This window comes from Euphorbia lathyris, chromosome 7 (assembly GCF_963576675.1).
Source record: "Euphorbia lathyris chromosome 7, ddEupLath1.1, whole genome shotgun sequence".
NCBI classification, from domain to species: domain Eukaryota; kingdom Viridiplantae; phylum Streptophyta; class Magnoliopsida; order Malpighiales; family Euphorbiaceae; genus Euphorbia; species Euphorbia lathyris.
In genome coordinates, this window is record NC_088916.1 from 20,052,325 (window position 1) to 20,070,016 (window position 17,692).

The following is a 17,692-nucleotide window of genomic DNA, read 5'->3' on the forward strand; positions in this document are numbered from 1 at the left end:
TGGAAGTTTCAGACTTCAAAGGCACGCTCCTAATCCTTAAATCATGCCATAAACTACAGAGTGACCAATAAAACTACACTTTTTTTCTTTAATAATGATTAAAGAGATTAAGTTTTTCATAAATATGGTACATACCGAACATTCAACATCTTTATATACACTCACCAGTGGAAAAATAGACATTAGCGATGCATTTTTACGGTCGTTAGCGACATACATATAACGGAAAAATAGGCATTTGTTATACGTGTTTACATTGGGCGTCACAAGGTCTTAAAAAAAACTATCAAATTTTGTTTTATCTTTGCACTGTCCTCTACTTACTGATAGATTTATTCAATTGATAAGCCACTTTCTGCAAACTCCAAAATTTCATTTCACCAGATCTTCATAATTGCAAAATCGAACCTGTTTGAACAACCATGTGCTAGATTCACGTTTCACCGGAAACCTAAGTATCATACAATAGCATATATATTTCTTTATCTTCACCAACACACACAAAGATTCTGCATTACTTGTTGGAGTTCTTATAAATTGGTTGATAGGAGATCAAAAATTCAATTTATAATACCAAAATCAAAAGAAATAGTAGAAAAATAACAATACAAAAGCAAGCTTCATCAAGCATGGCAAAGTGATTCACTGTAAAAACAAAATGCATGATGAGTTATTTGTTCTAGCAACTTACTGGCACAATCTTGGCGAAACTAAACTCTCAACATAAGGAGATGCATAAAAAGCATTTTCATCGGTAATATTATCACCTTGAATCACAACTTTCTTGAAGCTGCCATCTTTTATGTCATAAAATCTGAGTCCAAGGTCCCCATTGTGCACCAGAATTTCTCCAGTCCTTGTAAAGCAGGAATGGTATTGCACACCAATTCCCGAAGGGGCAATTTTAAAAATTTTGTTCCATGAACTTTTCATCCCACAATAGTCTTGCAGGACCCATAACTCTCCCTGTCCTTCAGAGTTGGCACCTACAATTCCAAGACACTCCTTGTAAATCAACAAAGTCCAATCATTATAACTTGTTGGCAAATTCACATGATCCAACCTTTCTTCCACCAAATCAAAATATACAATCAATTCTGTTACATCATCTTCATCAGAATTCCTTGTTGCAGTCCAATGGAGATGATTTCTTGTATAAATTCCAGTCAGTTGACAAATATTGTAAGTGAAGAAGTTCTTTGATATTTCCCTCTTCCTCCATGAGCTGCTTTTTAGAGAAAAGACTTCAACAAAAAAGCATCTCTGAGGGAATCTCTCATTACTAGAATAGGAAGGTATACTTACAATCTTGTAATCATCAGTACTTGAATCATAACCCATTAAAGTAAAACCAATGTCTAATTGCGAATTTCTTATTATCTTATACTCCAATGGGAAAGATGGATTCCAAAGGAGGATACCACGTCCAAACATATTGAAGCATATCAATCCATCACAAAAGTTACAAACACGAATAGGAATCCCTTCGTGGTGACTAGCATGAAGCTGGTATGGAAAATCAAATTGTTTAGCATGTACAATGCCATCAGAAATTTCTTTATACATAACACAACGACTGGAAGCATTCCAAGAAGGAATAAGAAGGCCAAGGAAATTTTTGTGCTGATTGTAATGGGTAGCATGAGCATGATTCAAATGTTCTTTTATGAACTTGGGGCTGTTTATAATTGAACGCCACGATTTACAAACTGTCTTAAATTTCAAAAGACACTTCACTGGCAATCTTAGCAGAATTTCTATCAAAATCTCCTCTAGCAATTCCATCATGGCTGCTTTTTTTGTATCTCTTCCTCCGTCCATCCCAGCAAGTGAAGACATTAATTGTTATGTTTGATTACTGAGAGAATGAAGTTTTAGATATACAAAGCATATAAAATCCTTATACAAAGTAACACATGAAATGAAAAAACATAGACATTTTATTTGTGTGAAATTAAACAAGTAAAGCACGATACAGGAACTGATACTGTGTGCTTAAATTCCAAACAAGTTAAACATTCCCAGATTGAAAAAACATAGACATTTTAACTCAGAACACAACTTCTATGCACAATAATAAGAGAATAAATACATTATGTGTTCCCAAGTATTGAGCAAAACCCTATGAATCCCATTTGAACATTCCCAGAGATAAAATTCGAAAATGCAATGTTCTGATCTTGTCACAAGAAAAGGCAACCAAACACATTTCCGCTAGATAAGAAGCCGACGCTTACATAGATGGAAATCTAAATTGATAATTCGGTTAGATTCATATGAAACACTAGCTTCGAATATAAACTAAAAACAAACAAGAAAACATCAATTTTGGATCAGTACCTGATATCAATGGCTCGTTAGGAAGGAAAATCAGAGAAAATATTGTGCGAGGGAAGAGGTGTTCTGCTTCACTGTTGAGAGAAAAAGAGACAAGACCTTTTTCTTTCTAGAATTCTCCAATTTTGCGATCGTTTTTCACAATACCCATGATCGACTTGGCGTCTTTCTGATTTCAAAATCAACATTTTCTGATTACATATAATATCTATACTACATATAATTACCGAAGCTGAGAGGAATGAGAGAAGTATTTTAGAGGTCTTTTTTTTTATGCAACATTAGAAAAGTATTGATTATAATAGTTAATAGTTTATAGAATAATATATTGATGTTGCTTCCATTTTAACATAGATTGTAATTCTTTTGTATTGTAGATATAATATTTAATTTTAATTGTAGTTTAATTCAATTTTTGTTTAACCTATATTGTAATTCTTTTGTATCGTAAATATAATATTTAATTTTAATTATAGTTTAATTCAATTTTTGGTTTTTTATTATATTCTAATATATTTCTTAATTAATTTGCTATTTTATTATTATTGTTTCACATAATATTTGGAATATGAAAATGTATTAAAATTCCTAAAAAGTACAAATCATTGAATTTTGTAAAAATAAATAAATCATTCATCTTTAGTTAAAATTCTATAAAAAAGTAGTCAATTATTTTTAAAACTAATTTAATTTGAATTATCATTAAAAAATATATATTAATTTCAAATATACATAATATAAATTTTTTTCATAGTATGATATAAAATTATTTAAAAGTAAATATGTCAATTTATTTATTTATCTAAATTATATAAAAGTTTCATACCCCGTGCACCGCACGGGTTTTCGACTAGTATTTATTAATGGCGCAAGCTATTGTTCATTATTTGTTTTTTCACCAGAAATGAAAAATTAATTCAATAGTAGAAAAAAAAAGTATACAAAGTAATAGTTATTTTTTAGGGTAAATAATTATAAAGTCCCTGAGTTTTTAGTTAATACACTAGTTAGTCCCTCTGTTTTTAGAAATAATTATATAGTCACTTAGTTTTTAGTTTCATCAACTCCTTAGTCCTTATGTTTGAGTCAATGGTCAAACTATACCAAATAAATTTTAAAATACCAAAATTACCCTTTATTCTATATTTTAAAAATAAAACATCTATTTTTCTTATTTTATGTGTTTTTCTCCTTTTTTCCTACATAGTCTCTACAATTTTTTTTCCTGCATAATCTCTACAATATTAAGTAATTAATTTATTAAATTTTATATAATTATAGAAATTTAATTTAGTAGCCTAAATGTTATTGACTAAAAAAACGAATGAAAAATATTTCAAAAATTATCAAAATAAGAGAAAAACTATATAAATTGTAAAAAGCAATCTTTATTTATCTCTAATAAATTTTATAAATGAAAAAAAATGATTTTTTAAAAATTTTATTAATATTTAATGCTAGTTTAAAGATATTATATTAAAAAATAAAAATTTAAGAGAATAAAAATACATTTTTAATGATTAGTATATACAATCACATAAATTTCGATATATATATACTTCATAAACTTTATTAAAACTATTTCGATTAAATTTGAAATTAAAAAATAAGTTTTTTATGTAAATAACTAGGGGCAATTTGGACTTTCATCTACAAAAACATATGGAAGGACTAAAGAGTTGATTAAAATAAAACTTAAGGACCTTATAATAATAGAATGGACCTACTAATATGTTAAGCAAAAACATAAGGACTTTATAATTATTTACTCTATTTTTTATAGTGTTTCTCTTTATTAATTTATGAATCGTATTGTAAACGGTCAATGTTTGGATTTTACTTATAAAAAAAATGTACTACTTCATTTTTTAAAGTTTGCATTTTGAATTCGTTATTTATCTTTAACAAAGTAAACCCAAATGACTAGCGATGTAAACCATATAGTTTGTTTTCAAAAAAACCAAAAGTAACAATCTACAAAAACATAAAACTACGAGTAGGTTTTATGTGAAATTAACCTTAAATTTAGATATGTTAATAATTTGTAGGAATGTATGTATTAATGGTAGGATTTTATACTAGGCATGGGATGTTCTCAAAACAAAACCTTCCATTTAAAATTAGTCCATAATGAAGAGAGGCACCAAAGACTGTGCACTGCTATAAACCGAACAGAAGGTACTACAATAATAGAACCCACTTCTGAACAATCTATACTATATATAATTACCGAAGCAGAGAGAAATGAGAAGAAGTGTTTTAGAGGTCTTTTTGATGAGTTGTCAACGTAGTAAAAAAATCAGATTAAAAATATTTAATTAATTAAAAATAAATATTTAATTAATTAAAAATAACAAATTTATATTTATAATATATTAAATAATTACTAGCCTATTAATTAAAATAATAAAAGAAAGCAAGAGTTATGGGAAGATGAAAAAACACAAAGCAAACGAAATCCAAAAGTCACAAATAAACTGTAGGGCCCACGAGTTCACCAACAGCTCCACCATTAGTATGATATTGTCTGCTTTGGGCCAAGCCCGCATGGATTTGTTTTTGGGCTCCTTCCCAAAAGGCCTCATACTAATGTAGTTGGTGAACTTCTTTATAAACTATGCATCTCCCTTGTATCTTTCTGATGTGGGACTTGGGATGTATACCCAACAATCCTCCCCTCAGACCAAGGACCACAAGCCTCCCCTTCAGCGATAATCTGTCTAATCATCTTGTACCGCCGCCAACCCGCGAAACACGCCGCCTGACCACCACAATATCAGGAAGACTTTCGACACAAGGCACCAAGCACAGATTTCCCATCGCAAGGTCACACTGAGAGCCTCTCACATCTCCTTAGATCTCATGCATGTTCTCCCAGCCGAACCATCGGCTCTGATACCATTTGTAGGGCCCACGAGTTCACCAACAGCTCCACCATTAGTATGATATTGTCCGCTTTGGGCCAAGCCCGCACGGATTTGTTTTTGGTCACGATAGATAGTATTATATTTCTGAAAGTAAATATTCGATTTTTTTCATATGTTGTAGTTATTTTATTCTCAATTATGTTGTTGTTTTATTTTTATTTAACAATAGTTGTTATAGTTTCATCTTTCAGATTCATTTCTATTGTTACCCAGGTTCTATACCTCTCGCTATCTTATCCATGTTTTCTTTTTTATTTGGCTTTTTTTTCCAAACTGATAGCTTCAATTGAAGAAATCCGAGAGAAATAGAAGATGCATGAATACCTAAAATCGGAAAACACAAAAGTGTCAAAAATTACAAGAAATTCTTATGTTTCTCAAGGTAATTATTCGATTTTTTTTTCATATGTTGTAGTTATTTTTGTTCTCAATTGTGTTGTTGTTTTCTTTTCATTAAACAATAGTCATTATAGTTTCATTTTTCAGAGATGAAATTCCATTTCTATCGTTACCCAGGTTCCATACATCTCGCTACCTTATCCATGTTTACTTTTTTATTTGTCTTTTTTTTCAAAATGACTAAAATAAAGATTTTATAAATTTGTATTCTTTTTTAGTATATGTTGCTAGGTGTTATCGTTTCGATTGCTAACTCTTAACTAAAATTTAGATTTTCAGCTTTATATGAACTCAGTTTTTGGCTTTCTCAATTGTGCTGTTATTTTATTTTTATTAAACAATTGTTGTTATAGTTTAATCTTTCAGAGATGAAATTCCATTTCTTTCGTTATCCAGATTCCATACCTCTCGCTACCTTATCCATGTTTTCTTTTTTATTTATTTATTTTTCAAAATGACTAAAATAAAGATTTTGTATATTTGCATTCTTTTTTAGTATATGTTCCTAGGTGTTATCGTTTTGATTGTTTACTCTAACTAAAATTTAGATTTTCGACTTTTTATGAACTCAATTTTTAGTTTTAATTGAAGTTAGATTAATTTCTCTAATTCGAAACATGTGGAAATCCACATTTTTTTAGTTTGAGTTTAGCTAATTGATATGGATTGTATTTTTTATTTTTATGCATTTTGGTACAAATAGATATAAAGTTTCACACGATAGTTGTTCATTGAAGTTTGAGACATATTAAATAAAATATTAAAGAGATATTGGAATATTATACTTACAATGAAGTTTATTTCAATATAAATTATGTTATATTATTATTATTATTATTATTATCAAGAAGTTATTTTTTCTCTATTTTCTAGACAAGAAAATTGTAAGCGTCTAATACGCTTGATAAGATGTTTATTCTTGAAGAATGTGGATTATGCTAGATACGAATTCAATATCAAGGTAAATAAAAATAAATTTTGATGCTCAAAATCCTAAAAATGTACATTAATTATGGATATTGAGATAATTGCTTTTGCAACATTGGCTTATATAATTTTTAACTATTATATTATGGTTCGTACAAAATTGTTAGTATTTCAAGAGTTTTTAACAGATGAAAATGAAATATGATCATAGGACAAATTATTGAAAAATATTAATTAAGAAAACATTATTATTTGAATCTCTTCAAATTCTTAAATGTTGAGCATAATGATTCTAATTAATATAATTAATTTCACATATTAATTATAAAACATTTTTTTGTACTGAGTGGTTACAATTGCGATTTAATTCTATTTAACTAAAATTAATTTATGGACTTAATACTTCATTAAGAAAAAATAAAATGTTTAATTAATGGGCAAAAAATATTTTCACTCTCCTCTTTATACGCTTATGTCTCGACATTCTCTCATATTTTCAAAAAAAACCCGAGAGGAAGATGGTTCTCTCCTAATTATCTTTTTCGTCCCTTCATTTTTTTTCAATTCTTTTGTTTGTTTTTCTTACTTACAAAATTCAAGAATATATAATTATTAGAAAATATTAGTGAAGTCAAATAAGTGGTATCTGCGAGTGTGGCTGATATTCTATATAGAGAAAGAATGAAGAACAAATTGATCGAATGTCTTGATGAGATATTACGAGATGAAAATAGGAGAAATCATCATCTTAAACTGATTCAATTAGATATATTGGGTTATTGTAGCAGAATGAATAATTGAATTCGAATACTTGGTGATCATGAAATTCCATCAACCAAAATAATTATCATCAAGATGAATTTGTGAGTAATTCTTACTAATTTTATTTTTTTATATGTAACATATTGAATTGATAAAGTTTCTTCATATGCAATATTAGAAAAGTATTGATTGTCTGACCTTGGGAGTGGGTAGACCTACCCTTACCTAAACTTTTTGTGATAAAAAAAGAAAAGTATTGATTGTAATAGTTTATAAAATAATATAGGGTAAATTCCAAAAAAAAACTCTGTGGTTTCACCGATTTCCAAATAAACCCTTGTGGTTTGTTTTTACCAAAAAAAAGGAGCGTGGTAACGCCGTTACCCGAAAAACAGAAAATGGGTTAACACCGTTAGTTTTGATGACATGGCAAAGGGTAAACTGGGAAAAATTAAAATAAAAAAATAAAAAAAATAAAAAAAAGAAAAGAAAATTAAAACTAATATTGATCTTCTTCTTCGGCCTTCGTCTTCGTCTTCTTCTTCTTCTTCTCCGCCGCCTCCTTCTTCTTCCTCCTCTGGAAATGATGGTCGTTCTCAGTAATAGTCTCCGTTATCGCCGTTGAAGATCTGGAACTCTTCTGCAACGGAAGATTTGAAATAATAGTCTGTGAGATTATCGATCCACCGTGTTGGCTTCGTCAACGGCTGCCGGTTTCACATCTCGCAGCCTCTGTGATTCGCCGTTGTTTACCACCGAGTCACCTCCGTTCATAAAGTCTCCGCTAATCTTCCATCGCTAACCACCGGAGAAGGGAACAATCGCCATCGTCAAGGAGTCGACAGCCATGGAAACCTCAGAATCACAGTTGAAAAGAACCCATCAGAATCTAGACTCAATGATTTAAACATCAAGTGCTGGCCCAAGTGAGTTTTCCCTTAATTTCATCTGGGTTTTGGTTTTTATGCTATGAAGTTTTGATTTTTATTGTTAATTTTTGTTGGGTGAAGGTGGGGTTGTTCTCCGGGAAAGTACCAGTTGAAATTTGATGCAGAAGAGACATTCTACTTGTTGAAAGGGAAAGTAAAAACATACCCAAAAGGATCTAACAGATGAATTTGTTGAATTTGGGCCAGCTTGATGAATTTGTTGAATTTAAACATCACAGTTGAAAGGAATTAGTAAAAGCATACACCATTTTTTTTTATTCTACAGCTGTGAAAATTCATCGTTTTTGTTTTCGATTTCAATCGCCTAATATGTTGTTGATTTCGGTTATGATTTTGATCTCGCGATTTCGGCTATGGACTGCGTTTAACATATGGATTTCATAGGTTCTGAAATTTCTAGAGAATTAAAAAAAATTAGAAGAAGAAGAAGAAGAAGAAGAAGAAGAAGAAGAAGAAGAAGAAGAAGAAGAGGAGGAGGAGGAGGAGGAGGAGGAGGAGAGAAAAATAAAAAATAAAAAAAATTAATTTTTCCTGTTTTACCCTTTGCCACGTCATCAAAACTAACGGTGTTAACCCATTTTCCGTTTTTCGGGTAACGGCGTTACCACGCTCCTTTTTTTTGGTAAAAACAAACCACATGGGTTTATTTGGAAATCGGTGAAACCACAGGGGTTTTTTTTGGAATTTACCCAATAATATATTGATATTGCTTCCATTTTAGCATAGATTGTAATTCTTTTATATCGTAGATATAATATTTAATTTTAATTGTAGTTTAATTCAATTTTTGTTTAACCTATATTGTAATTCTTTTGTATCGTAAATATAATATTTAATTTTAATTATAGTTTAATTCAATTTTTTGTTTTTTATTATATTATAATATTTTTTTTGAATAAAAGACGGGATGAGAGGAGAGAGCACGGACATCCCAGCCAGGCTGGCACCCCCGGGACATCCCAAATCAATAATATTCTTTTTATTATATTATAATATATTTCTTAAATTAATCTGCTATTTTATTATTATTGTTTCATAGAATATTTGGAATATGAAAATGTATTAAAATTCCTAAAAAGTACAAATCATTGAATTTTGTATAATTAAATAAATCATTCATCTTTAGTTAAAATTCTATAAAAAAAAGTAGTTAATTATTTTTAAAATTAATTTAATTTAAATTATCATTAAAAAAATATATATTAATTTCAAATATACATAATATAAATTTTTTTCATAGCATGATATAAAATTATTTAAAAGTAAATATGTCAATTTATTTATTTATCTAAATTATATAAAAGTTTCATACCCCGTGCATCGCACGGGTTTTCGACTAGTTGTAAAGAAAGTTGAAACAATGTGTCCATCAATTTTCACATTATTTTTCCTATTTTGAGTCTATAAAACTCATATCCCTCCACTGTATGGAAGAGTAACTCCACTATTTGTAGGTCAATCTTCAACATGTCTATGAAATTCTAGGACTTGCTAGTTAGCTATTGTAATCCACACAAATATGTGGCTATTAATAATTGATCCACCACCTAGTGCACTATAAATAGGAATTAGTCATTTTGGCTCTGTTTGGTAAAGAGCGTTTTGGGATAAAAAGAGCGGTTTTGACCAACTTTAGCGGTTTGACCACTGAAACCGCTGATTGGAGTGTTTGGTGGAGAGAGGTTTGGGAGAGAGTTTTGGGATGAAAAGCTAATTTAGAAAAAGCTCCTTTTAGGAACTTTTTCAATTAGCGTTTTGCAATATTAAAATTAATGGACTTCTTTAACCCTAATAGATAGACTCCTCCTCCAATATTAAAAAAGGAAATGCCCTTATTCGTCTTTTTGCACAAACCGCTATTATCAATCAGCTAATTTTTACCAAACAGGTCTACACAAACAGCTAGTCAAATCAGCTAATATGATCAGCTAACAGCTAATGTAATCAGCTAACAGCTAATTCTCAAACAGAGCCTTTATAATTTGTCCAAGGTGTGTAAAAATATGTGTCCATAAATAAGTTTATAGTGAGCTTGTGTGTGAGTGACTTTAAGTAAATAATGTTTATTTAAATTAAGTCTTCCATATTTAACATACGAGACAATGTTTGAAAATTACCGAAACTAAATAGTTTATTTTTATACTTTTCTTAAAAAAAAAAATATCCCAAAAACATACGAGGGACAAATTTTCTTATTTTACGGGGAGTATTTGTTTTTTCCCAATATTTTTTTTAATGTACTCATTTTCCTTTAGTTAACACTATTCGAAACAAAGTGTATTCAATCAAAAGATTTCAGCTGGATTCCAATGTAAACCCTCATCGAGGTCTGTGGTTTGCCCTGATCTTGGGAGTCGGTAAACCTACCCCTACCTAAACTTTTTCCCTACCAAAAAAAAAAGGGTTAAGGTGCAAAAATACCCTTAACGTTTTGGGCCAGGAGCAATTTTACCCCTAACGTCTAAAATGGTGTAATTTTGCCCCTAACGTTGGAAGTCAAGAGCAATTTTACCCCTAACGTTAATAAATTGGGTCAATTTCAGACACTATTATAAAACACAGATATTTTTGTTCCTTATTCAACACCAATTACATAACAATTCGTTCTGAAAAAAAGATTTCATGTTTTTTATAATTTAATAATAGAATTTGAAATTAATATTTATAAATTTGGTGAATTTTTTGAATTTATTTTGTCTAATTCATCAAAAAAGACAGTATATTTTTTTATTTTTTTTCACATCTCAATGTATGTTTATGATTTGTTACTGATAAAATGACACACCTATGAAGTGTTGATGACAAGATTCATTACCGAAAAGACAGTTTGATGAATTATTTCTCGAATTGACTCAATTTTGTTAACGTTAGGGGGTAAAATTGCCCTTGACTTCCAACATTAGGGGTAAAATTGCACCATTTTAGACGTTAGGGGTAAAATTGCTCCTGATCCAAAACGTTAGGGGTATTTTTGCACCTTAACTCAAAAAAAAAAAAAAATTCCGGCTGGATGAATATCAATAATTATTAAGAAGAACTGTAATTGTCCCATCACAATATTGTATAACTTTGAAAAAGAGTTCATCAGCAACAGCAAACATAAAGTGATTTTTCTTATTTTCAATATTAATCTCCGTTTTGTTTTTATTATCATTGAGCAAATAGCATTTTCTATAAAACCCTAATGGAATCCTAATGGGAGAGTAACTCCTAATGGAAGAGTTACTCTCATTTTTCTTCCCAACCCTTTTCACCTTCCTCCTATTTCTACTTTTCCTTATATGGAACAAGAAGAAGAAGATATCCCAAACTTCAAATCAACCTCCACAGCCACCCAAATTACCTCTCATCGGAAACCTCCACCAAATTATCTGTCTACTACCCCATCGCCGACTAGCAAAACTTGCCAAAATTTATGGACCTTTTATGCAGCTTCAACTTGGCCAAGTTTCTACTGTGGTTGTTTCTTCTCCACAAGTTGCCAAACAACTCTTCAAAGATAATGATATCAAGGTTAGCAATAGATGTCGTGTCTCCGTAACCGATATCCTTTTTTACAATCGCCAAGACATTGCATTTGCTCCATATGGTGAATATTGGAGACAAATGAGAAAAATTTGTATCTCAGAGTTGTTTAGTGCAAAAAGAGTGCAATCTTTTAGATCAATCAGGGAACAAGAAATATCAAATTTGATTACATCCATTAATTCAAAAGTGGGATCGCCAATCGACATGAGCGAGATGCTTTTTTCTTTGACGAATTCCATTGTAGCAAGGACAGTCATTGGCTGTAAAATCGAAAACCAAGAAGCAGTTGTACAAATGATCAGTCGAATTGCGAAGGCAATAGCAGGTTTCACTGTTCTTGATATGTTTCCTTCTCTTGAATTCATTCATGTAATCACTGGGATGAAATCCGATCTTTTGAAATTGCATAAAGAAACTGATAAATTGTTGGAAGACATCATTAAAGAACACAGAGAAGAGTTAAAAGGAGGCCAAAGTAAAGGCAACAATCTTCTTAATGTTCTTTTGGAACTCCAAGCAGATCCTGAATCTCTTTTAACTACAGACGGCATCAAAGCAATCACTCTGGTTAGTTTAATTTAATTACTAATTATTTTATTGATGATTATGCTCTAATTAGCAAAATGATTCTAGATATTGCTGGTTGCTGGGACTGATACATCAGCAACAGTTCTAGAGTGGTCCATGTCAGAATTGATGAAAAATCCAATAGTAATGAAAAAGGCGCAACAAGAAGTAAGGAAGGTACGCGCTCAAAATGGAAAGCTTGATGAATCTCTTATTGATGAGTTAAAATACATGAAAGCAATAATTAAAGAGACTATGAGATTACATCCACCGGTATCACTAATTCCAAGGTTATGTGGAGAAGAATGTATAATTGATGGGTATACTTTAAATGCTAAAACTGAAGTCCTCGTGAATGTATGGGCAATTGGAAGGGACCCTGATCATTGGATAGAATCTGAAAAGTTCAATCCACAGAGATTTGTTGGTAGTGAAGTTGATTATAAGGGTTTTAATTTCGAATTTCTTCCATTTGGTGCTGGAAGGAGGATATGCCCGGGCATTCAATTGGGTGTTGCAAACATGGAGCTTCCTTTAGCAAAACTATTATGTCATTTTGATTGGGAACTTCCGAATCAAATGAAACTAGAGAATCTTGACATGTCCGAGACTTTTGCACTTGCTATCAAAAGAAAAAATAAGCTCTTCACAATTCCTGTTGCACCTCAATATCTCATGCTTGTGGATTGAAAATTGATCTAAATTGTGTTAGTGGGGTTTTTCTAAATTTTTTTCCACTTTAAAAAGTTGCACTCCAATCTCAATTGTAAAACAAATGTGTTTGTAATACTGTTCTCGCCAAAATTATTAGAGATGTTATTTGTCTCATTTTAATAATGTATTTGATAGAAAGACTTTAATATATGAATCATTTAAACTATTTCACACCTCTCTATTAAGTAAAAAGAAGAGTTAAATATCAGAAAATTCAGCGAATGTAAATCTAGCTTAATAAACAAAATCATAATAGGATAGGTTTATAATATCTAAAGAAACATTATTATACACACGATGCACCAGAAAATATTAAGACTCCCGAGTAGAATTATGAGATTAATTCCGAATGAGATCATGGTGTGCACTCTTAAATTACAATTATTAAAATGCATTTGGTAGTATTGAGGCAGTAGTAGATTACTTGAAATGGGAGAGAGGCTGAAACAAACCCTGAAATTTACCTGAAAAAGAACAAAACTAACAAAATTAACAGCTCAAAATACTATAACACTCACACTGAATTACCAAAAATTTTAAACTCGCTGAAGTCAATTCCAGCAAACCATAAAGTGTAAATCGACTTGAATCTACTATTAGACAGATTGATTGTTACACCGATAGTTTAAATATTTTGTTACACTGATGCAAAATAGCCAGATCAATTGCTAAAATGAAAATCATGAAAGAGAGGCTCTAAAAAAGACGGTGGGTTAAAGTAATATCATTTGGGAAAATTACAACAAAAAAAAAAAATTAAAAGACGAGGAGTTAGAGTGTAGAAGAAATCATATAGAGAAAGAGAGGAAGAAGGAAAATGAAACCCAGCATACTTATTCTGCTATTATCACCAACAAAAACGTATTTGATAATGGGAACATGACATGCTAATCCAATAAAATCATGCACCATTACAACTTTTATTATGATCATCACCATTTTAAAAACATTTGGTTAGTTACTACATACAAACCATTTGTTATTTGTTGCATTTATCAAGGATCAGTACTAGATTTTCAAATGTAGTATCCTATAATGTCCTGTTTTCCTTCATTTCGTGTCCTTTGTTCTTTTTATCAAGTTTTATCATCTCATCCCAATAATCAATTATGAAGAAAGACAATATAATGAAGAAACTATTCCATTAGTGAGAAGAATATTTAAGAACCAAAGGCTCGTCGATATCCAACAAGACTGGGTTTCGGAACCTAATTTTTAAATAATTTTTTTATTTATATATTTATTTTTGTATAATTTCAATTCTTAATTTCATGATGTTAATCTTTTTGGTAATTTTGAACGTTATTCTATCATCGCATATTATGTTTTGGACCTTAAATATTAATAAGTACCAAAGGCTCAACCTTTATAATTAGAATAACAATAATGCATCAACCAAATAAAATTTATAAATGCATGACCTTAAATAAAAATAAAAAATAAATTTGAGAAATCAAATAAATATCAAAGAAAGTTTTTAATAAATTCATTATAAAATCTAGGCCTAATACATCATTACCTCCCTGAACTTGTCCAAAATAGTAGATTGGCTCCCTGAACTTTGTAAGTGTCTCACCGACTCATCAAACTTGATTATTCTTTTATTTAGTTATTACAGAATAAGTAAGTTTAGAAAGTTAGTGAGACTCTTGCAAAGTTAAGGGAGTTAATCTAGTTTTATGGACAAGTTTATAGTGAGCTTGTGATATAAAATAAGCAAGTTTAGGAAACTGGTATGACACTTGCAAAATTCAGAAAGTCAATTTGGGAGCAATCTATGATTTAATTAAACATGTAGTATAAAAAATAATAAGTGAATTCCAGCAAAAGAGAAAATGACATCTAGCTTTGTCCCCTTCTAAATTCTCCCTCACTCTGATTCATTAAAAGCTCATCAATGCCAAAGAAGAAAACAAAAAAACAAAAAGAAAAAATGGAATCTAGAGGTTGTGGTTCACATTATCATGCAATTATTTTCCCTTTCATGTCCAAAGGCCACACTATTCCACTCCTCCATCTAGCTCACCTCCTCCTCCGCCGTCGAATCTTCGTCACAGTCTTCACTACTCCGGCCAACCATCCTTTTATTGCTAACTTTCTATCGGAAACTAATGCCGATATCCTTGACCTTCACTTCCCTGAAAATGTATCAGGAATTCCAGCCTGCATTGAGAGCACGGACAAGCTCCCTTCCATCTCATTGTTTCATCAGTTCGCTCTTGCTACCGCATTAATGCAACCGGACTTCGAAAAGGAACTTGAAAAGCTCCCTGCTGTCAATTTTCTGGTCTCCGACAGCTTTCTGTGGTGGACTGCTGAATCCGCTGCAAAATTTGGGATACCAAGATTGGTATTTTCCGGTATGTCTAATTACGCCACTTGTTTGTCGAAATGCGTAGTAGAGAATAGGCTTTTGTTAGGGCTTGAATCAGATGATGATTTAATCACTTTGCCTGATTTTCCATGGATCAAGATTACCAGAAATGATTTTGAATCCCAATTTAGAGACCTTGAACAACAAAAAGAGACTCCCTTTTCTGATTTCATGTTCAATATTTTCATGTCATATTCTATTAGTTATGGTTTTATATCAAACAGCTTCTATGAACTCGAACCCCTTTTTGCTGACCATTTGAACCAACTGCAACCAACGAAGACCTTCTGTACTGGACCCTTCTGCCTAGCTATTAAGACACCAAACTTCGCAGAAAATCAGAAACCTAGTTGGATTAAGTGGCTAGATGAGAAGCTAATTCAAGGTAAGCCAGTCCTATACGTTGCATTTGGATCTCAGGCAGAGATCTCAGATGATCAGCTCAAGGAAATAGCAATCGGATTGGAGGAATCCATGGTAAATTTCTTGTGGGTGACAAGGAAAATTAGTGATTTAGAAGAATCAGTGAAGGGAAGAGGGATTATAGTGAAAGAATGGGTGGATCAAATGGAGATATTAATGCATAAAAGTGTGGAAGGGTTCTTAAGCCATTGTGGATGGAATTCAACAATTGAAAGCATATGTGCAGGAGTTCCAATTCTAGCTTGGCCTATGATGGCTGAGCAGCCATTGAATGCAAGAATGGTAGTGGAGGAGATTAAAGTTGGGTTGAGAGTAGAAACATGTAATAATGGGTTTGTGAAGAGTGAAGGTTTGAAGAAAATGGTGAAGCAATTAATGGAAGAAGAGATAGGGAAGGAAGTAAAAGATAATGTTAAAAAGTATTCAGAGATGGCCATCAAAGCTATTGAGGAAGGGACTGGCTCATCTTCCAAAACTTTGGATAGCCTTATTCTGGAGATTTGCGGTGGAAAAAATGGAGCCATTAATTAATGGCCAAAAGTATACTATTATAAGAGTTTAAGGCCCTCTCGAATCGAGCTTTGACCAAATTCATCATACATGCGCCAAGGCTCGCCCTCATTATAACATACTCCATATGAGTTTAAAATATTTATAAAGAAAAACAATCATGTTATTGTCGAGATTCCAGAAAATATATGGTACTTGTGGTCGAAAAACACAAGCTTGGAGAAAAAATTCAAACAATGACATATATATTAAACGTTATAATGTATTTTATTCTTTATCAAAACCTAATTATCTCGCTAAATACTCAAATGTCTAAGCTTTTTGTGTAATTTTTTATATGGGTTTTTTTTTTTGATAACTTATATGGGTTAAATCTTATTTGAGTTGTGAATTATGATGAAAACTAATAATAACCAATTAAATATATATATATATATATATATATATATAATGAAATATATATATAGTAATTAAAAATAATCGAGCCTGCTCACGAGCTTTCGAGTCGAACCTGAGGAAGTTTGGAGTCAGCTCGTTAGTGCTCGGGCCGATCCTGAACTCGAGTCGAGCCCTATCGAGCCGAGCTTTGATCGAGCCGAGCTCGAATAGTTTGCGAACTACCAAGGCTCGTTTGCACCCCTAGCCTTTACCACTATTATTATTACCAATTTTCTTGACCATTCGTGCAAGCTATGGTGTGTAGAATATAGTAATACAACCGTCCAATCAAATAATGCATGGTATATGGTAATGCCGGTATATATTAGAAATCATGTACTTTGTGTGATTTTTCATAGATGGGTGTCCGTAATAGATCCATTTCACTTTGTTAAAATAACAACCAATTATATTAACGTAAAATAAGAAAAATTATAAAAAAAGACCACCTTATTTCAAGAAATTCTATAATAGTATTTGTTTATTTGATTTTACTAATATAAAATATAATAATTTAAAAGAAAATACACAAATAATTTTCTAATAGAAATAATCCAATTCAAAACTTCTTTTTTTTTCAGAAAACATACTCAAATATTAAATAGAAACAGTAAATTACTGAGTAGAACTTATACGGTGGACTGGATGCAAACTAAGCAAAAGAAAGAATGGGATTAAATATTCCCTATAGCAACAAAAAATAAAACAGTAAAGGCAAGTTCCATGAATGAATCAAGGGTTCTCCTTTTATGAAAGATCAATAATTCAATTTGTCTTTCATTTGATAAAAAATAATTGAAAAAATTCCTTTTGGTCCTTGTAGGGTCGGCTCATAT

General features: G+C 31.0%; 3 protein-coding genes across 3 annotated transcripts; 2 read left to right on the forward strand and 1 right to left on the reverse strand.

Moving 5' to 3' along the window:
* Nucleotides 1-532: 532 nt before the first annotated feature.
* LOC136201152 (F-box/kelch-repeat protein At3g23880-like) lies at nt 533-2,487 on the reverse strand. Its single transcript, XM_065991743.1, has 2 exons — nt 2,341-2,487; nt 533-1,858 (listed from the first exon to the last, which is right to left on the reverse strand). The coding sequence occupies exon 2, from the start codon at nt 1,837-1,839 to the stop codon at nt 688-690; it is 1,152 nt and encodes a 383-aa protein (XP_065847815.1). The 5' UTR covers nt 1,840-1,858; nt 2,341-2,487; the 3' UTR covers nt 533-687.
* Nucleotides 2,488-11,476: 8,989 nt separating this feature from the next.
* On the forward strand, nt 11,477-13,257 carry LOC136200649 (cytochrome P450 726A27-like). Its single transcript, XM_065991071.1, has 2 exons — nt 11,477-12,397; nt 12,464-13,257. Exons 1-2 carry the CDS (start codon nt 11,516-11,518, stop codon nt 13,085-13,087), a joined length of 1,506 nt encoding a protein of 501 aa, XP_065847143.1. The 5' UTR covers nt 11,477-11,515; the 3' UTR covers nt 13,088-13,257.
* A 1,788-nt stretch (nt 13,258-15,045) lies between these two features.
* On the forward strand, nt 15,046-16,739 carry LOC136200621 (UDP-glycosyltransferase 90A1-like). The gene has a single exon (XM_065991031.1). It carries the CDS (start codon nt 15,096-15,098, stop codon nt 16,437-16,439), a length of 1,344 nt encoding a protein of 447 aa, XP_065847103.1. The 5' UTR covers nt 15,046-15,095; the 3' UTR covers nt 16,440-16,739.
* Nucleotides 16,740-17,692: the final 953 nt, after the last annotated feature.